At 47.4% G+C, this 20,810-nt stretch overlaps 1 protein-coding gene across 1 annotated transcript in view; it reads right to left on the bottom strand.

Moving 5' to 3' along the window:
* The window catches only part of SNRNP200 (small nuclear ribonucleoprotein U5 subunit 200), a 29,738-nt gene extending 9,175 nt beyond the window's left edge, over nt 1-20,563 (bottom strand). Inside the window, exons 1-29 of the mRNA XM_059405546.1 lie at nt 20,390-20,563; nt 19,717-19,880; nt 17,652-17,823; nt 16,516-16,708; nt 15,978-16,033; nt 13,906-14,004; nt 13,161-13,313; nt 12,954-13,053; nt 12,663-12,799; nt 11,142-11,225; nt 10,876-11,049; nt 10,441-10,578; nt 10,036-10,191; nt 9,640-9,810; nt 7,474-7,667; nt 7,135-7,258; nt 5,741-5,890; nt 5,388-5,498; nt 4,703-4,834; nt 4,344-4,532; nt 3,783-3,980; nt 3,216-3,368; nt 3,022-3,102; nt 2,702-2,785; nt 1,972-2,078; nt 1,611-1,729; nt 1,171-1,325; nt 871-1,060; nt 484-657 (exon numbers count right to left, since the gene is read on the bottom strand). Coding sequence (XP_059261529.1) covers nt 484-657; nt 871-1,060; nt 1,171-1,325; nt 1,611-1,729; nt 1,972-2,078; nt 2,702-2,785; nt 3,022-3,102; nt 3,216-3,368; nt 3,783-3,980; nt 4,344-4,532; nt 4,703-4,834; nt 5,388-5,498; nt 5,741-5,890; nt 7,135-7,258; nt 7,474-7,667; nt 9,640-9,810; nt 10,036-10,191; nt 10,441-10,578; nt 10,876-11,049; nt 11,142-11,225; nt 12,663-12,799; nt 12,954-13,053; nt 13,161-13,313; nt 13,906-14,004; nt 15,978-16,033; nt 16,516-16,708; nt 17,652-17,823; nt 19,717-19,880; nt 20,390-20,434 — 4,003 coding nt within the window. The 5' untranslated portion in view covers nt 20,435-20,563. The remainder of the gene's footprint in view (nt 1-483; nt 658-870; nt 1,061-1,170; nt 1,326-1,610; nt 1,730-1,971; nt 2,079-2,701; nt 2,786-3,021; nt 3,103-3,215; nt 3,369-3,782; nt 3,981-4,343; nt 4,533-4,702; nt 4,835-5,387; nt 5,499-5,740; nt 5,891-7,134; nt 7,259-7,473; nt 7,668-9,639; nt 9,811-10,035; nt 10,192-10,440; nt 10,579-10,875; nt 11,050-11,141; nt 11,226-12,662; nt 12,800-12,953; nt 13,054-13,160; nt 13,314-13,905; nt 14,005-15,977; nt 16,034-16,515; nt 16,709-17,651; nt 17,824-19,716; nt 19,881-20,389) is intronic.
* Nucleotides 20,564-20,810: the final 247 nt, after the last annotated feature.

Below are 20,810 nucleotides of genomic sequence, written 5' to 3'. Positions count from 1 at the left end.
CAGCGGAGGGGCCTCTCCCTGCCGAGTTTCCTCATCTGCACAACAGGTATAAACAGTATTGTCACCGACAGAAAATCCCTCATGGGATCGGTAGGAGGCAGGGAGAAGAAAACACCCAGATGTACTCAGCCAAAAGGACTTAGGAAACGGCACGCTCTGTGACCATGGCTGTTGTCAAAAACAATGAGGGGAAGGAGGCTTCCATCAACGCTGCACACATGGACCCAGCTGCCTGAGAAACAACAGTGCACCACAGGAGGCCTTGTTCTACAGACTCTCCCCAGTGACACGTGCAGAAAAGCAAAAGAAATCTAGCTGTGACCAAGGACTGAGAAGGGAAAAGGCCCCGGGGTGCTCCCGCGGTTGGCTCTGCTGAGCTCCATCTCCCTGAGCACCCTCCTGCCCTTCCTGCCAAAGAACAGTCTCTAGGGGACCTTAAAAGGCTCCCAAAGGAAATGACCTCCTGGGGATGGAAACGCCTACCTTGGGTCTGGATGGGGTTGAAGAAAGGAAATTTATCCTGGTAAAGGCTCTCGAAGGCGCTGTTTCGCAGGGCAGACACAGGCAAGGGCTGCAGGTCTAGAAGCTCGGTTGGAGGTGGGTACTTCTCTGGTAGGATCAGGTGCCGGAAGGAGACAGGAAGCTGGGTCTCACAAGCTGCCACAACAGAAACAGGATGGGTCACGGGCAGTCCTCCCTTTACTAATGGCCCCTCGGAGCCATTCCAAGCACACTGGAAACCCCAAGGCAACAGCTAGTCAGCAGCTAGCATCGCTCTGACCCCAGAGTCCAGTCCAACAGAAAGGGCAGACAATCTCACAATTCCCCCAGGAGAGCTGCCCCCACGGGAACATGCAGACACACACTCACAGAGCCAGCGGTCAGACACCACTCGGATGAAGTACTGAGGGGGCAGCGGTTCAAAGACAGGCACGAAGAATGTGATGAGGTGCTCGTCCTGGGCATACTTGGCCTTGAGCAGAAAATACTCATGGTGGAGTATCACCTCACTGTCCACATCCTCCACCAGAATCCAGAAGGCCTCTGACGACCCATGAACCTACCAACGCAAGCACAGGTGAGAGAATGTGAGCCCACGTGGACTCCCGGCTCTAGGCCAGCTCTTCTCAGGAGCGTCTGCAAGCAGGCCCTCCCCGGGCAAGGCCGCACCTTCTCGTCCCACTGGAAGTCGGGCGTGATGGTCAGCTCCACTTTCAGTGTGGAGCGTGTGATAGGCTGCAGGTGCACCGACAACTCCAACTTGGGGAAGAGGTGGACGTACTTGTGGATGGTCTTCCCCATCTTTGGCATGCGGATGAGCTCCCCTAGAAGGACAGGAGCTTATGGGGGCTGCAGCCTGCCACGCAGGAGCTGCAAACTGGGCCCTGAGGGCGAGGGGCACATTCCACTCTGGGGTGCAGACTCCTCCCCCGACTCTCGGTGCAGCCCAGAGGATTCGAAGGCCCAAGACCAAGAGCTGGCCTTGTTACTTCAGTGGGTGGTGGGAAGTGAACGCAGGACAACAGGGCACCAGGCCTTGGAATTGGGAAGGAAGAAGGAGCAGAAAGATGTTGGAGCCATAAAGAAAAAGAGGAGAGCTTCCCACACACCTATCTCATTATGATTCAGGTCATAGAGACGCTCAAAGGGGAAGTTTTTCTTCTCGATCTTCTTCACTACTTCCTCAGGGAGTTTCCGGAACTGGCGCAGAGGACACATGGACTGCCACCTGGCCAGGAAGGAAGGGATTCAGAACTGCACCGGCAACGACACCTGAAAGCCATCACTGCCCGCCCCTTTCCCTCTACCCAGGCTATACCCAAGGAGGCTTCCCTTTCTCAACTTCCACCCAGTGCAAGTCCCACTTCACTAGTGAAGGCCGGAGAGAGAGCACTCCCAGGCTTCCCCACCACCCCTCAGCCCGGGGACCTTCACTCGCAGTGACCAGCTCCCAACCCCCCAGCCCCTCACATGCGCTTATCGATCATCTTGCAGAGGTTCAGGGTCTTGTCCGTAAGCTGCGCCCAACCCCGGTTCAGGACAATTTCAAAGATGGCGCGCATCAACCGGCCGGCCGACTGGGGAAAGAGAAAGCACTCCCTCTGGTAAGTCCCCACTCTCCCCAGCCCTAATGAAGCCACCTGACACTTCATTACCTCAAGCTCTGACGCACTCAGGCACACCACTCAGAAACAAAGTCCTCTCGTAATTACTGTTCCCCTTTCGTACAGATGCTTGCTGAACATAAAATAGAAAAATGCAGCTCGAGCTCACCGTACCTCTTAACCTAATGCTCACTGCATGATTTTAAAGCTTCAGATCACTTAGCGCTTAGGGATCTAGCAAGAGCTAGTGACTCGGCCTTAGAAATAAAAACAAAACATAGCTAAGAGTCTTTTTTGCCGTTTCTGCATTTGTATCTGAGCCCAGTGGCCATAGTGTGAAACCATCCTCTGGAGGAAGCAGACACCATGTCTGTGGCTCTCCCCAGCACTCTGATCTCTTAAGGCCCTACCTCTCCCCATGCTCAAGGTCAGTGAAACAGAGTAGCCATAACAGACACACATCAACCAACGAGCCAACTAGGGCAAAACCTGGCCTCCTTTCCCCCTCACTAGGGTCAGGCCACCTTTCTCCAAGACGCACACTACCAGGGGCTGGAGCTGTTCAGGTCTCTTCTGGCAGCACCGTCTGCTCTCACCTGTGTAACATACACCATGTCCGCCATCAGTGCAAAGCCCTCCAACTTTAGCTGTGAGATGAAGGCTTGGAGCAGCACGTTGATCTGGAAAAAAGCAAGATTGGCCAGAGGGTGACCAGTCATTGACTAGCCCGGTCCAAGAAAGCAAATCACATTTCTATTCTGGAGTACATGCCAGGTTAAAATCTTGCTTCAGAAGCATGAAATAATCATTATTCCACATAAAAAGAACATGTAGAAGAACGCAAAAACTGGGAGAAACTCGAATTAGGAGGTTACACCACCACCTACTCCCTGGCCCGAGCAGGGGAGCGGCCCACCTTCGCACTGGGCTCCTCGATGCTCTCCTTCACAGGGATAGGCACCCTCTCCAGCAATTTTTGCAGCTCCAGCTTCTCCTCCTGCCAAAAGAAGGAAACAGGTCATGGAAAAGCCAGGTGACCACAGAGAGAACCCACCCAGCAACTCGGCAGTGAGTACCAACCACCGGTCCCAACATGCTGTGGGGACTCACCTCTCTCACAGTGATGTTCTTGAACTCTGAGGACAAGGAGAAAACTCTGAAAAGCTCAATCTCACTCAGGGTGGGCTTCAGCAGCTGGTTGTAGGTCTGCACAGTATCATTGGTGATGTAGTAGTGGCTGGCTATGCGGCCCAGTTCTGTCACCTATGAAGGAGGAACACTCAATCCAACAGCGATCACTGACAAGTGGCAACCTCTCATGGTGGACAGTGGGTGCCCCAGGTGCCCACTGGATGAATTCCCAGCAACATAAGAGCCTGGCACACACATGAGGAAAGATGGTACAGTACACTGACCGATGGTGAGCTGATGCCCATACAGAATAGCTGAATTAGCTACCTCGACGCCAAGTGACAGAAAGGAGGCACCAGCAGATTCTCATATACCATTTTGGAAGTTCCCAGATTGAAAAGTCATGGTCTAACCCCATCTGTTTTTCTACTGTTCCAAGCAATGGGCAATTAGGCAGCATCCAAATCAAGAACGCAATGTGAGAAACTGTCCCCTGGGGCAACTGCTTTTACTGAGACTTTTGCCTCCATCCCTCAGCACACTCACCTGGAAGTTGCCTGTCTTCTTGTCATACTTGACCAGATTGTTCTTATCCAGCATCAAGGCAGCAGTATGAACCAAATCCAGTCGGCGCTGGTCCAGCAGGGGATCCCCCTTGAGGTCATCGTGAGAGATGCCATAGAGAGTTGGGGATCGGAGCATCCGGATATACAAGTAGGCATAGCCCAGCCAGTTCACCGCATCCTAAAAGGAGAGACAGCTCGTGGATCTTAGCGTGGAGAACTGATGCCCAAATGAAATGTTCCCGCAGATCACTTGCAAAGTAATTCCCAACTATAAAAATGTGTATTATGTCATCTTCTGAAAATTTTTAACATCCCATTACTAAAGAGACAGAATGCTTTCTGAGATCTCAGTAACAAGGGGAACTGCCTGCCACAGACTTGACAAGCTTTGGAGAGACTGCTTCCATCAAAGACGTGGGGGCCCAGGGCCGGAAGACCCTGGGTGCTGGTGGCCCAAAATGTCACAACGGAGACTATCCCACCCTTGGTACCAATTTCTCCCGAGAAAGCAAGAAGCACCAAAAGCAGAGCCCTTCCCTACCTTGGCATTCTGGACGTTCCCCAGCACGATTTCGGCATTAAGCATGTCAGGCAACTTTGAAACCATCTGGCTCTCAATAGGAAGCTGCTGATTGAGTAGGGACAAGTAGTACTGTAGCTCCCCATGAGATGTGATGAGTATGCCTTCGCCCTTGGTGTCATACTGGGGTCTTCCAGCACGTCCCAGCATCTAGGTCAGAAACCAAACCGAGAAGGCTGTGACCACAGAGCTTATGGATCTGTTCCCAGGCTTCTACCTTACAGACGCCCACCTTCCTCCATCTGCCGCCTTTTTGGCCTCCTTGCATTTTATACATGGTAAACTTTTTCCAGTTGAAAATAACCTCAAAGACTCTATACCTGCAGAATGTCCAGTGCCCCTAGTTCTGTCCAGCGCCCCTTCTCTGGACTGTACACCTGGGTGCCTTTGATGATGACTGTATGTGCAGGGAGATTCACACCCCAAGCCAGCGTTGCTGTGGAAACTAAGACCTACAGAAGTAAGGCAAGGTAATAAGGAAAACAGATGTTACCAACAGAGGGTCAGTATCCCCAAGACCTCCAGGAAACCAGCCTCAGAGCTCCTAGCGCGACTGAGGTAGGCCCCACACTTGTCAGCATAACACTGGAACAAAGGCGGAAGGAGTCCTTAGTTTCTATTCAACCCAGTAACATTTCATGGTTCTAAAGATATTTAACAGGCGAAAGTGTAGGCCAATGTTAACAACTTAAGATTACTAGACAATCAGTAATACACCCTATCCTGAGAGAGAACAAACAAGGTCCTAACTTCATGAGGACCTGCTTGCAGGTATCTGGAGTCACAGAACATGCTTCCTCTGTCATGCTTCTCAGACACTTTCCTAAATCACTCACCTTTCCTCATGCAGTATGTAAAGAGCTAGGAGGGGCGGCACAACACTCAGTCTACTGTACTACCATGACCCCTGACCTGGCTTATCTGAGCCAGAAACAAAGCACCGGGCACAAACGTCTGGCGTTTGACTTTCAGGTCTTCTGAAGCCTGCACTTTGCCCACCCTCACCTGAATGTGTTTATCAGCAAAAAGATCCTCTACAAGTGTCCGGTCAACTCTGGTCATGCCCGCATGATGAATAGCAAAGCCGTATGGCAAAAGATCCTTCAGCTCCAGGTTCTGTGGGACAGAAAAAGAACAGGTGAGGAGGTGAGCCTCGCTGGGAGAACGCTGCAGAGACTGAGCAGATCTCTTCACAGGAGACCCTGCCCCTTAACCTAGTACACAAAACCAGACCCAGCCAACTGACCTTAACCTGTCTGAAACAACAGCTGCACAGTGCAGTCAAAGACTGTCTGGACAGCCTTGGATTGAGCCAGTTACCAGGCAGGAAACAGAGAACTGGGCCTGTCTCTCCTCACCTTGCACTGCTCAGCTTCTGTCCGAAGGACTTCTGTGGAGGCTGAGCCCTCTCTCAGAAACAGACCTAGAGTGTCCTTCTCTAGGCACATGTCCCGGATGGCCCTGGCCGTCTTCCCAGTCTCTTTCCGGGAGTGGACAAACACCAGCACCTATGGAAAAATCACTGTTTAAGAGACACAGCTACCACAGTCACTCCTGTGGCCCTGAGGCACCAGCAGCAGGAAGCAGAGGCTACACCATTTTGAGGTGAGAAACTGAGGTCTAGAAAAGGAGCAATGACAGGAACATATACTGATTCAGACGCCAGCAAGACCCTATGTGAATTAAACTACAAAGGAGCGTGGCAGAGCCCTGTAGCTGGGAAACTAAGCTAACTCTTATGCACTCTACCTTTGAAACCACGTTTAAACATAGTGAGGATGGAAATTCAGGAATCTCAATTACAAATTTTGTGTTCAGGTACCTGACGGGACTGTAAGCCACCTGAGGAATGTGTCTGCAAAGTAACAACTGAAATATTGTATTAAATGATGGGCAATAGCCTCTAAAAAAGGGCCGAGGAACTAAGTCTCAGGATGAGACTAGTACTATTTGGTAGGAAAGTCAGTCAAGTATTTAGCGCTAGAAAAGATACGTCTCTTCATTTAAATGCAAATGCTTTTTATGAGACAAAAATCTATACATGACCTGTAGCTTTTCCTTAGTTTGTGTCTTGGTGAACTTAACTAAACTGTGCTCAATTAAAAAATTATAACATCTTTTCCAGTAAAATGCTCTCACTAGTTTTTAATTTTCACCTTTATTCTTACTGTGTTACATTTTTAGTGTCAGCCACCCAAATCTATTGTGGCAGGATCCCTGATAATACAGAGAGACAGAATGATTATCTTTTGGGGAGTTCTTAAATTACAAATTCAATTTTTTATAATGGTTACAAGACTATTCAGGTTATCTATTTCATCTAGGCTAAGTTTTTTTTTTTTTTAAAAGATTTTATTTATTTATTTGACAGAGAGAAATCACAAATACACTGAGAGGCAGGCAGAGAGAGAGAAGGAAGCAGGCTCCCTGCTGAGCAGAGAGCCCGATGCGGGACTCGATCCCAGGACCCTGAGATCATGACCTGAGCCGAAGGCAGCGGCTTAACCCACTGAGCCACCCAGGTGCCCCTAGGCTAAGTTTTGATAGTTGGTATTTTTTGAGGAATTGTCCCATTTCTTCCAGGTTGTCAAAATTTACATGTAAAATTCTTCACGTATTCCTTTAATATCCACTTTTTATCCCATTTTATTCCTAATATTGGTGATCTCTGTTGTGTCTTCTATTTTTGTCAATCTTGCCTGACTATAAGTCAAAAATTCAAAAAAACGGAGTTCAACAGGAAACCACAGACCTGATTTTTTCCAGCATGTTCCATGATTTTCTCATAGACTATTTCATTCATGATCTGGAAACGCTTGATAGCTTTCTTCTCTGTGATACCCACATAAGTCTGTTCCAGAGGCACGGGGCGGAAGCTAGAAGTTCAACAGTTAGACAAATGAGGTTTCTGGCATAGAAAACTGAGGAAATAAAACCATTTTCACTGCCCAGGAATGATAACTCCTTTCTGGATTCACACCATGTTAAAACCCAAAAACCTTCTAATACTCAATCCAACAAAGCTCCTTGAAAAAGGGGAAGGGCAGCAGGAAGGTCACCCTGGTTAAACTTCTCCTGCTTTTTCTCATACCTGTTGTCAAAGTAGAAAAGGCCTTTAGCAGGATCAACACGCAGGAAGGTAGCCACATCTTCATAGTTGGGGAGGGTGGCACTAAGACCAATGAGTCGGACATCCTCCTGGGTCATCTCAATGTTTCGAATGGCCCTGGCCACCAAAGCTTCTAAGACAGGACCTCTGTCATCGTGGAGAAGATGGATCTCATCCTAAGATATGGATGAGGGGGCCACAAATTACCTCTAGAACCAGAAAAATGGAGCCCTCTTTCCAGAGAACGGTCCTGTCTTGTAATATGTACCAGATATGCCCAATAAGGAAGAAAAGGGATCCCAGCAAGAGAAACCCAAAGGGTGAGACAACATTCACTAGGAAATACCCCAGGAAATACCATGCTGTGACCATTGAGCTGTGTTGCTAGTTTAGTAAAACATATGCTTTAATGCAAGAAAATCTGATGCTTTAGGTCAATGAGCTCACAACTTCAAAGATAAAATTTCTTTACGGAAATGAAGCTTCTGCACGGACAGTATTTCTATCACACAAGGCTTCACCTCTGCACAGTGATCCCTACTACTCTGTACTTGCAAAAGGCATCGTGAATCAAAGGATGAGCTCACATAGCCTAATGCAGTGCTGTTCGAATTTCAGCATGCAGCAGGGCATATCACTAAAAAGTAGATCAAGCCCCAGGGGCTCTGCACTGAGATTCTCTCCCTCCCTCTCCCTCTAGCTCTCCTGGCTCACTCTCTCTCTCAATAAATAAATATCTTTAAAAAAAAAGATTATATTTTAGTAGGTGTGGAATGGGGCCAGGTACTCTGCCTGTAACAACACTTTGAACTGGGGTACCTGAGTGGCTCAGTGGGTTAAGCCTCTGCCTTCGGCTCAGGTCATGATCTCAGGGTCCTGGGATTGAGCCCCACATTGGGCTCTCTGCTCAGCAGGGAGCCTGCTTCCCCCCCCCTCTGCCTACTTGTTATCTCCCTCTCTGTCAAATAACAAAATATAAAAATAAAAGACTTTGAACTAGCAAGGCTCAAAAGCAGGGTCTGGCAATCAATATTTTAGGCTTGTGGGCCATAAAATCTCTGCTACAAACAGAGTTGAACCTTGTACAACACAGAGGGTTGGGGTGCACCCACATAGTCAAGAATCTACTCATAACTTTCATTCCCCCAAAACTGAATTACAAATAGCCTACCCTTTACCAGAAGTTTTACAATAACATACACAGTTGGCTAACATGTACTTCATATGTGTTATATACTACATTCTTACAACAAAGTATGCTAAAAAAGGTACTTAAAAATATAAAGAAAAAACATTTATAATACAATACTGTATTTACCTTTAAAAAAATCAATATACAAGTGGACCCATACAGATCAAGCTTGCGTTATTCAAGAGTCCATTATAGTTAACTTGGGTCAATGCAGCAGAAAAGCAGCTGTAAACCCTATGTAATTAAATGGGTACGGCTATATTCCAAAACCAGGAGCCAGAGTCAGCCAACCCCTGCTCTAGGATACTGAAAATCAACACGCAGGACCTCCTTCCACTCTCCCAGACAACTTACGGAAACTACACTCAGACTCAAAGTCATTTTTGCATGTGTGCTTCTGTGTATATGGAACACAATCTCCTGACTCCTTCCTCATTCCCTGAGAATGGATTATTCATTTATAAAGCCTTTAATATCCTGGGAAGACACAATCAGTTATGTCTGTTGACATTCATTTCAAAATACTCCAGACATAAAAAACACATGAGGAACAACATGGCAAATACCATGCACATCCTCAGAAATTCTTCAATTAAGTGCAAATTCTCATTTAATGGTAACAGCAATGCTGACAACAGCTGTCACCATACAGGCTAGTGACTGGAAGAAAGCATGGAAGAAATGGTCAGCACTGAAACCCACCTCAGTTGGTTAAGCATCCCACCCTTGATTTCAGCTCAGGTCACAAGCTCAGGTCATGAGATCCAGACCCACGGTGGGCTCTGGGCTCCGTGGGGTGTCTGCGTGAGATTTTCTCTCCCCCACCCCCACCCCTCCCTGCTCACTCTCTCAAATGAGTAAATAGATCTTTAAAATAAATAAATAAATAAAAATAATCCCAGGAAACCCTCCTTGACCAGGCCTGGTCTCTACATCCCCAAGTACTCCCTGCTCACCAGAATGATGAGCCGCACAAGCTGCGTGTAGGTGCGCTCCCCACCCTTGCGGGTAATGATGTCCCACTTCTCGGGGGTGCAGACGATGATCTGAGTGGCGCTGATCTCCTCCTTGCACAGCTGGTGGTCACCAGTCAGTTCTGCAACAGTGATGCCATAGGTGGCCAGGCGCTAGGTGGAGGAGAGGCACGTCAGGCAAAAAAAGGGGGCCTTGCCATCACACTTTGGGAAGTCTGAGAGGGAGGTACTGGAAGGAGGTATCAACCCAGCAGGGAGATATCAAATGAATTAGACTACAAACACTAAAAACATATATCCGAAACAAATCAAGTTCACATTCAGCAAACGAAGCAGTGATGCCCCAGACCCATCCCCAATACCTCTCCACCGCCTTACCTTTCCGAAACTGCCCACCATCTCCTGCACCAGAGACCGCATGGGAGCGATGTAGATGATCTTGAAGTCATCCACATTGATAGTGCCGTCCATGTTAATGTGCTTCCCTATCTCTCGGAGCATACACATCAGGGCCACGTTGGTTTTACCCGCACCCTAAGGTGGAAGTCAGGGATGAGAAGGTCTGCTCCCCTGCCCTCACTTCCCAGGCTTATCACCAGAATAGATACAGGAGCATGTCGTGGGAATTATATCTGACTGTTTAACATCTCTTCCGTCAGAGAAGAAAAAAGTTGGGGCAGGCGAGGGAGGTGCTATGGACGGACATGGGTGAAGACAAACGATCTCGCCACAGAAAACAGACGGCACTTCCTGCCAGAGCAGAGCGGTCAGGGCGATGCTTACAGTAGGCGCGCACAGCAGCAGGTTCTCGTCTGTCTCCAGCGCAGCACGGTAGAGTTTACTCTGGATCCGATTCAAGGTTTTGAAGCCCTCGAATCCGGCCTGGGCATACTTGGGCAGCTTCTCCACAGGAAGTAGTTGCTAGAAGAGAGAAACGCTATTCACATCCTGCTGGCAGCACCCTGGCGCAGGCTGTTTCAGGGGGATGGCCAGGACCACACCTCCTGGCACTGCCCCCCCATGGCTCTCTCTGCTGATGGAGATTCACTACTGTTCCCCGGACTTGAGATCAAAACACGGAGACCCCTGAAGCAGCTTCCACATCACAGATAAACCATCGATGAGATAAGGCCACATTCTGGCCAGTGGTCTAAAATTAAAATCTAAGCTGGAAGGGAGGTGAAAACTGAAGAAAACGGAGAAGAGCAATTCGCTCACTTCTTCTGAACCGAAGGGCTTGGGCTTCAGAGCAGGCACGTGCACTTCCTCATAGCCCTTGCGCTGACGACGGAAGGACCCATCAGGAAGCTGACAACGTTTATTGGCCATGAAGTGGCTCCCCTGTGTAAAAACCAGGTCCTCCAAGTCCAGAACCTGTCGTGGAGCCAGTGCCTAGGAGTATAAAAAACAAAAACACAAAATGAGCGAGGTGAACAAATGCACTTCCCATCCGGAAGCACCTTGGAAATGACCCTGAGACTTACCTCTCCACCCTGGTCCAGATCCATGGTTTCCAAGTCCGTGTCCATCCGGGACTGACGCACTCGCTCTCTCCGGGACCTTTCCTCCTGCAATGGGAAAGGCAAAAGAACAACAATTCATCACCACTGCAGGTTCTGGTCCCTTTCAGTCCCTGCTTAGCTAAGCCTGATTCACAGGTGCTGACCAGTAAGTCCCAAGACAGAAAAGACAGTCCTCTACGTTCAGACACTTGCCACAGGGACAACCAGAATGATGAAAGCAAGTGAATAGCTTTAATGCAGATGGGCCTTCGTGGCTCAGTAGGTTAGGCATCTGATTTCAGCTCAGGTCATAATCTAAGGGTCCTGGGATCAAGCCCCATATCAAGATCCCTACTCAGTGGGGAGTCTGTTGTCTCTCTCAATCTGCCCTTCCCTCCACTCATGGGTGTGCACACTCTCCTCTCTCTCAAATGAAAAAATAAAATCTTTTAAAAAAAAAAAATTTTCCTGTAAAAAAAAAAATATATGAAAGGACAGTGCATACTGCAAAGATTTCAAAAGTAGATGTTCAACAATTCAGCATCAAGGACTAACACTTGGGGCGCCTGGATGGCTCAGTGGGTTAAAGCCTCTGCCTTTGGCTCAGGTCATGATCCCAGGGTCCTGGGATCGAGCCCTGCATCGGACTCTCTGCTCGGGGGGCAGGGAGTCTGCTTCCCTTCCTCTCTCTGCCTGCCTCTCTGCCTACTTGTGATCTCTGTCTGTCAAATAAATAAATAAAATCTTTAAAAAAAAAGGGGGGGGGGAGCGGGGGCTAACCCTAAGGGTAGAAGTGTGGGTTCTGTGTTCAGCCAACATACGGGTTCTATCCCTGCATTTTCAGTAGATACCATGATTTACTGTGTAAACCGTGAAGGGCCCCTGGTGCTGGTGAAGACAGCAGGCAGCCGGCTGACTCTTGACCACACCAATGTGAGTGTGTTAATTCTAATTTCTACCAGTGACAAACCTCAAAGAATTCAGAGAAATAGTTTACTTCTTCAACCCGCCCCCAACTTTTTAAGATTTTATTTGAGAGAGAGGGTGCACATAGAACAAGAGAGAGAGAGAGAGAGCACGCAAGCAGGGTGGGGGAGAGGGCAGAGGGAAAAGCCGACTCCCCATTGAGTGGAGTTCCATCCCAGGACCCTGGGATCATGACCCGAGCCAAAGGCAGGCACTTAATGACTGAGCCACCCTGGCACCCCTCAACATCGCGTTGTAATAGGAATTCAGCTTTACGCTACAATTTTTCTGAGAGAGAGCATGCATGAGTGGGAGGGGCAGAAGGAGGGAAAGTCCCAAGCAGGCGCCACACTCAACTTAGAGCCCGACATGGGTCTCGATCTCAAGGAGGAGCATGACCTGAGAAGAAATTGAGTCAGACACTCAATCAACTGAGAAATCCAGGTACTCCTAAGCTACAATCTTCTAACTGATGTCTCTTTTCCAAAGCAAACACTCTAGCTCGGAATCAGGCAGATAAACCAACCCAGGTCTTACCCGGATCAGATCCTCCTTTTCAGTCTCGTGGAGCTGGTAGAGGAACTTGGAGAGCTCTGGATCAGCTTCCATCTTTCCCATGATCCTTTCCTTTTCGGCTTCACTCTGTGCACTGGCCAGTAAGGTACAGTATAAAACTGCCAACAGCAAAGGAAGAAAGGGAAGGTGAACAGGAGGGGCTGCGGCAGAAAGCAAGCTAACAAAAACAGGCGCCGAAGCTATGGAAGTTAAGCGTCTCCTTCACACACACACATCACATATGTGCTCCAGAAAGGACCACTGTATACTCACTCATCATCCTGTGCTGTCGCAACACTTTAATAAAATCGAACGTGTTGAAACCAAGGAGCAGAACCAGCTGGTTCTCACACTCCCGATCATCACTGGCCGTCTGCAGAGAGAAGGTAATGCCACTAGTAACAGCGCAGCCATCTGCCTCATCCACTGTCCCATCTGCTGAAACACCTACATGAGCACAAAACAACATCTTGGCCGTACCTTCAAGATCTCCAATACTTCATCTGCCTTCTTCTGTGACACAATGGCATCATCATAGAAGCGACTGAGCTGCCGCTGTAGCCAAAATGCATCAATATCCCGAGGGTGCAAATCCTTCTTCTTGGAACTCATCAGTTCCCCTGAGGCTACAAGCTACGGAAGTAACCGGGTCGTTAGCTCACACCATGTCTCCGTCTGCCCAACTGCTCTCACATAATCCTGCAACAAAATTCCCCTTGCCATCCAGAGCCTACCAGCCGTTTGAGGACTTCCCAGAATTAAAATCAAAAACAAAAAACAAAACCCTGTTATATCGAGTTCAGAAGCATACCAAACTAACATTTCATCAACACATGCCTTTGGGAAGAATGAGTAACTGAAATCTTAATAAAATCAACACAGAGAAAAGTTTATTAAGGGGGCACCTGGGTGGCTCAGTCACTGCGCATCTGCCTTTAGCTCAAGTCGTGATCCCAGTATCCTGGGATCAAAGCCCCATATCAGGCTCCCTGCTTGGCAGGAAGCCTGCTTCTCCTTCCCCCACTCCCCGCTTGTGTTCCCCCTCTTGCTGTATCTCTGTCAAATATATAAATAAAATTAAAAAAAAAAAAAAAAGCTTAATATGGCTCCTATAAAAGGCTACCTTGGTAAGTTAGTATATAACAGGACCTAAGTATGAAAAACAAACCCTACACCCAGAAATCGCCTAGCCTTGCAGCAAAGGGCAAGGAAGAGCCGTACTTACGTTAGCCGAAAGGGTGCAACGCACCACAGCCTCGTCCCCTTCCATGTCATCATCAGACGCCTCTTCTCGAACCTCTCCGTACACATCTTCATCACCTTCCTACAAAAATAGCCCAACACCAATTCATGATTTGGAGGTGACCCTAACATCACCACAGACCCTCTACCTTGAGTTCCTTAAAATTAGCTCCATGGCTGGAACAATGGCTCTTGGGGGAAACCAATAGCTTCCCGGAGCCAGGGTCAGCCTTATTCCAGAGTACACGTAACTGAATGATAGCACTACCCTAAGTCCCCTTGGCACGGGTTCACGAGATGCTTCTACCCTCTCTTCTGCCTCTCCCCTTAGGCTGCCACAGTGGCAACCAACTGGATCACGGTCTCTCTCGTATACGCACATTCAATAAATGAAAAAAAACAGAACTATCAACTAACAGGAGAGAAGAACAATAAAGAAACTACGCTTGGGAAAACACACAGTGATCCAGAGATGTGGAGACCACTTAGCTCGCTCTCCACTGTCTTTACTCACACTCTCTCACACTGTAAGTATTCAGTACTTAGCATAGGATCGGGTTACAAAGAGGTACTTAATTAGAAAACATCTGATAAATGAATGAATGCTACAAGTGAAACACTCCCCTGTAGTTTGTTACCACTTTATTTTTAAGTTTTAAGTAACCTGAACCCAATGTGGGGCTCAAACTTAAAACCCTAATATCCAGAGTCGCAAGCTCTACTGACTGCACCAGCCAGGCATCCCTAGTCAACTGGATTTTATGATTTTAAATAGCAAACAAACCTGGAGCACATGCAACTCTTGATCTCAGGGTTATGAATTCGAGCCCCATGCTGGGTGCAGAGATTACATAAACAGAAACTAACAAAAAAAAAAATCCTATCATGGCACCTGGGTAGTGCACAACCAACTCTTGATTTCAGCTCCAGTCATGATCTTGAGAGTCCTGGGATCAAGCACTAGGTCAGGCTCTGCACTCAGCATGGAGTCTGCTTGACATTAACTCTCCCTCTCCCTCTGCCCTCCCACTCATGCTCTTGCTCTTTCTAAAAAAAAATAAATAAATCTTTAAAAAATAATCCTATTAACTACACTGCAGGAAGCAGCTTAGCAGTCATCCACTTCAGGCATCTTATTTAGCAGATGGAGGAGGAACACGCAAAATGACCTGCCTGAGATATAGGGCCAAACTTCAGATCTCATGGCTCCCAGCTGGGGGCTCTTTCCTCTGACTCTCTTGTGCTACCCCTGCTTCTGGTCTTACTCAGTATATGAGATTTTGAGGCCAGCACCTTACCTGAGCCAAACTTGCCCACTGAGAACCATAAAGCAACTCTGAAAATTTTTTCAAGGGTCCCACTTGTACCTATTTAGTTATATTCAAGAATTCTGATGAGCTGGTAAATTTTATCGGTGCTACAACTGTTACTTAGACAACCATGAGTAACAGGCCCATGCTCCTGGGCCAATGTGCATGGTTTAGCAACTGGCAGCAGGACACAATACTGAAAGTGGAAAATTCTCACAGTAAGATTGAAATGGAATAAAACATAGTGGTGTACACCCTTGATGAAGGTATACAATGTACTTTTTGTCTTTTTGCTGATCCACTTGGTTGGTTTTAAAGTATTGTTATGTTTACATTTATGAGCATAAATTTGCTTTATAAATCCCTAAAGATAACCATAGCAAATTTTTAGCAGAATAAAATTTATGGGGTGCCTGGGCGGCTCAGTTGTTAAGCGTCTGCCTTCTGCTCAGATCACGATCCCAAGGTCCTGGGATCAAGCCCCGAAACAGGCTCCCTGATCAGCAGGAAACCTGCTTCTCCTTCTCCCAGTCCCCCTGTTTGTGTTCCCTTTCTCGCTATGTCTCTGTCAAATAAATAAATAAAACCTTAAAAAAAAAAAAAGTAGTATTTATGCCCAAAGCTGACACCCATACAAGACCATAAAAATTTATCTGGCTTAAGCTAGGGAGCTTCTTTACGCCAGAAGTAGTCCCCTCACCTTAACAACATAACCGACAATGGGTCGGTTTGCTTTATCACTCACCTCCTCATCAGACTCAAACTGAACATTCACACCATATGTCTCATCAATGTTGTCATCTGCAACAATAAGGGATTAGAAAAAAACAATAATAAATTAGTGAAATGAGGCACTAGGGAGCTAATTCCTCCCCAACTACCTGACCTACCCAGCCTCACTACATATCTATGGTCTCAGGACCCAGAGATGAAGACACTTAACATAAGAGAGTCATTCATACTGCCACCACTAAGGCCTTCTCTAACCCACCAACCCTGGACACAGCCTCACACAGCTTGAACCACCTGAGCACACCCCACCCCCACCTCCACATAGGCTCTGCCTACGTTTTCCCCTAGGTTCTATACAAAAGGTCTTAAGACTAAGAAATAGCTGTTACAATCTATGGACTTGGATTCATAGATCACAAGTTCTCAAACACCCAACAAGTTATGGGAACTCAAGGACACATTCAGAGGTTTTAATGATTGAGGCTTGAAAATCAAGTTTAGAGATCAAAAGCAACCACTTAATATGATAAGGACATAAAGAGCTCAGTTACCCATATTCTGGATTTCCTTGTCTCCACCATAGTCTGTGATCTTTTTGCCCAAGTTCACTAGCACATGGTATCTGGTATCATCTGTCTGACCCAACAGCAGGTCTATCTCCTTTCTTCTTTCCTTGTCCCGAAGCTTTTCATTCTTTAGAACAGCTAGAACTTCATCAGCTGCCCCACAAAGGATATCACGTGGCTGGTGGCAAAAAAAAAATAATTTAGAACAAGACACAGAACATCCCTGGCCAGCTTTATGTAACAACGGGCTATGAAGACCCACACCTCTTTAAAACCTGAATACATGTTCTGACCATTTTCATTACTATTAATTAAAAAACGCAACAACTGGGGTGCCTGGGTGGCTCAGTAGGCTCTGCCTTTGGCTCAGGTCATGATCCCAGGGTCCTGGGATCGAGCCCCGCATTGGTCTCTCTGCTCAGCAGGGAGCCTGCTTCCTCTTCTCTCTCTGCCTGCCTCTCTGCCTACTTGTGATCTCCGTCTATCAAATAAATAAATAAAATCTTTAAAACAAAAACAAAAAAACAACGCAATAACTGTAGGAAAACCCATCTGTTTTTAAAAAGATTAGGTAGGTGGATTTTAAAAGATTAGGACCCAGCTTCCATAACAGTCTGGCGCCTTTCTCCAGGGGACAGAGATACTGCTCAGTGTTCCTCCAGCCCATCAAACTTTTGGTAATTCTTCATCCTCACCAGAGCCTCTGAGACTTATAAAGACCCTTAATCTAATCCCACATGTATAAGGATCAAGAGCAGGGATTCCGGATAGAGAACACCCAGGCTCATACGGTGGCCCTGCCAAATACTACCTCTGTGATGTGGGAAAATTACCCAACTATTCCTTGCCTCTTATCTCTCATTGATAAAAATGGAAAATGAGTATTGTAAACACCACTGCACTCGGACCAGCCTGGAAAATGAGTATTAATTGCACCTAGTCACAGAGCTAACGTGAGGACTGAAAGCAAGCACGAAAGGTGAATGCTCACTAAATATCAGCGACTTCTACAAACTGCTATGGCCCACACAGAAAAATCCACAGACAAGGTTCTTCTGGTACCTCCCCACTGTGACTCTCTCCCTCTCAAAAAACACAGCTTCACCCTCTGGCTTCCTCACCTGGTCTCCAAGGGCAGCCTGGATGAAGCTAAGCAGCACCTCATAGGTCTCCCGGGTCTCTTTAGTCTTGGGCTTATAGATGATGCCCACCATCTCATCGATGCCCTCAGACAGCAGGGTATAACCCTTCATCTTGTTAATGTCATGTCGGTCCTCATCACGCTTTCTTCGCCTAATGAACACATGATGTTTAACAAGCACAACCTACATCCCAAAAGCAAAACTAAATCAAGCCTACCCTCTTCTCCTCAGCTTCATGGCACACAAGTAATATTTAAAAACATAAATCTGGGGTACCCGGGTGGCTCAGTGGGTTAAGCCTCTGCCTTTGGCTCAGGTCATGATCTCAGGGTCCTGGGACTGAGCCCCGTATGGAGCTCTCTGCTCAGAAGGGTGCCTGCTTTCCCCCTCTCTCTGCCTGCCTCTCGGCCTACTTGTGATATCTATAAGATAAATAAATAAAATCTTTTTTTTAAAAGATCTTATTTATTTATTTGACAGAGCGATCACAAGTAGGCCAAGAGGCAGGCAAAGAGGAAGAAGCAGGCTCCCCACCGAGCAGAGAGCCCGAGCAGAGAGCAGAGGCTTTAACCCACTTTAACCCACTGAGCCACCCAGGTGCCCCAAATAAATAAAATCTTAAAAACAAAACAAAACAAAACAAAAAAACCATGAATCTGTACTTCAGCAAATGATTCCCATTCAGCCATCTTTTTTTTTTTTCTTTTTTAAAGATTTTATTTATTTGAGAGAGTGAGAGAAAGAGCACGAGGAGGGGAGGGGAAGAGGGAGACAGAGACTCCCCACTGAGCAGGGAGCCCAATATGGGACTTGATCCCAGGACCCCAGGATCGTGACCCAAGCCAAAGGCAGATGTTCAACCGAGCCACCGAGGTGTCCCTCCACTAGGCCATCTTTATGGGAACACAGTAATAGCAGGAAGGGAATCCTTTGTTATTCTCTTTAGATGCAATAAACGTTGCAATGAGACAGCCTCCTCATTCATTTGAAAAAGGACCCCTTGTTACTTGGCATGACAACACTATTTAATCGAATTTTGACTTGCCACCTTTCACATACATTTTCTTTTTCCAGCCAGAGAAAGAGGCTACTGCCATTGATTCCCAACAAATTGTAACAAACCTGGAAAGGAAGCCATAATCTGCAAAGTGGAGAACCAGTGACGTATTAACTCATTCCAAATATATCTAATCAAGGGGGCCTGGCTGGCTCAGTCGAAAGAGCAAACAACTCGATCCGGGAGTTGTGGGTTCAAGCCCCATGCTGCAGAAATTACTTAAAAATAAAATCTTAAAACAAACAAACCCAAATATAACTAATTAAAACTGGGCCTACCAATATTTTGAGACTTCATCATGGGAGGAAAGAGACAAAGATATCAGGGATTTCAAAATATAAGGATCAAGTAAAGTTCAATGACCATTTCAGTTTTGAAATATAGCCCCCAAAAAGAAAAAAAAAAACACAAAACACAACAAAAACAAAAAAACAAACAACCTGTCTTTCATATTATGGATACTTCAGTATTAGTCCACACCAATGAAAGCAGAAGTGGGCAACATCAGAGGAAAGAAGCAGGGGTGGGAAGTTTATAATGGAAGAAAAAGAGTTAATGAGACAGGGAATAGCAAGGGTCTTGAAAATACCATGGAAAAAATTAAGATCTCCCTATGGATCAGAAACATTTATATTAGAAAAAGATCAAAAAGTTGTTTTCTCAGGGCGCCTGGGTGGCTCAGTTGGTTAAACGTCCGACTTTTGATTTTGGCTCAGGTCATGATCTCAGAGTGGTGGATCATGCCCTGAGTTGGCTATTGCTCAGCAGGGAACATGTCTGTCCCTCTCCCTCTGCTCCTACCCTTGCTCTGTCTCCTAAATATATAAATAAATAAATAAATAAATAAATAAATAAAATCATTATAAGAGTTGTTTTCTCACTTCAGTACTCATCTTGCACTAAACATTTTGGCAAAAACACTGCTCAAATGCTCAAGAAGAGGTGGATTTTGTATCGCCCCAAAATCATTTTCTCCTTGATACTCACTTGGCTCTTCTTTCCTCCTGCATCTGTGGTTTGGTCCGTTGAGCCTTATCTCCCATCCGGGTGCCCTCCAACTTCCCAACCAGGGACAGCACCTCTCCCGTGGGTTCATCCCGCCGGGTCCGATCAATGAGAGAGCGGTCAGCTTGGAGGACAAGATTCGAGTTCTGAAAAGATCACAATGTTATCCAAGTACTGACAGGAGTAGGGCCACTTCCTGTATCACAGGAATACGACTTGATAATATCAAAATTAGTAAGAACTGCAGCAACTAAATGCTGATAAGCACATTCGGAATAAGAGATTTTCCTTAAGATGGAAGAGCGCCACACAACTGCGCACGAGAAAAGAGCGATCAAATCAACTGAACGATCCTGGCTCCTAACACTGCCCGCGATAACCCACACCAAGTGTTGGCACGCTGGGGGTGACGGAAAAGGGGGCGGGTATGGAGCCAAGGGGACAGGGAACAAACACTCCTAGCAGAGCTCTTAGCCTATCCCTCCCGCCCTAGTCCCTACAGGGGTTATCCATGTCGCCATGTACCCCCACCTTCTCCCGGATCTGATTTCGACTCCGTTTTCGTGGTTCACCTGCCGGCCTTCAGACTAGAACCTCCGCCTCCCGCTCCCCAGTGGGTTTCCTAGCTTGGGTCGTTCCCCGAGCCCACACGCACCGCCTTGTACTCGTACTGCAGGCTACGGGCGGTCACATCCGCCATGGCGGCGGCTGTTCGGGGATCTCAGAGACCGCTCCCTTCACCGCAAGCTACCAAAACCGTTGCAGCCCGCTCCCGCTCCCGCTCCGCCGCAACAACGCAGGATGGACGCACAGGAGAGGGAAAGAGACGAGCCCCTTCCGCTTCCGGGTCGCGCGCCAGAAGCGTGAGTGGGGCGTGTCTCCGGTGAACGTTCGGAGCTGACCCGCGGCCTTCTGGGTGGGGTGGGCGGGGCCGAGGCGCCCAGATCCGCGAATCCGGTCACCCCCGCCTCGGGTTGTGGCCCCTTCTTGCGACTTCAGGCCCACCGCGGATAGGCTGTCTCCGCGATACTACTTCCCGGAGCCCTCACATCATAGCGAAACGTCCTCCTGCTTCG

Source organism: Mustela nigripes, chromosome 7, assembly GCF_022355385.1.
Source record: "Mustela nigripes isolate SB6536 chromosome 7, MUSNIG.SB6536, whole genome shotgun sequence".
Taxonomy (NCBI): Eukaryota; Metazoa; Chordata; class Mammalia; order Carnivora; family Mustelidae; genus Mustela; species Mustela nigripes.
Note: the sequence above shows the minus strand (reverse complement) of the source record. Positions and strands in the feature narration are given on the sequence as shown.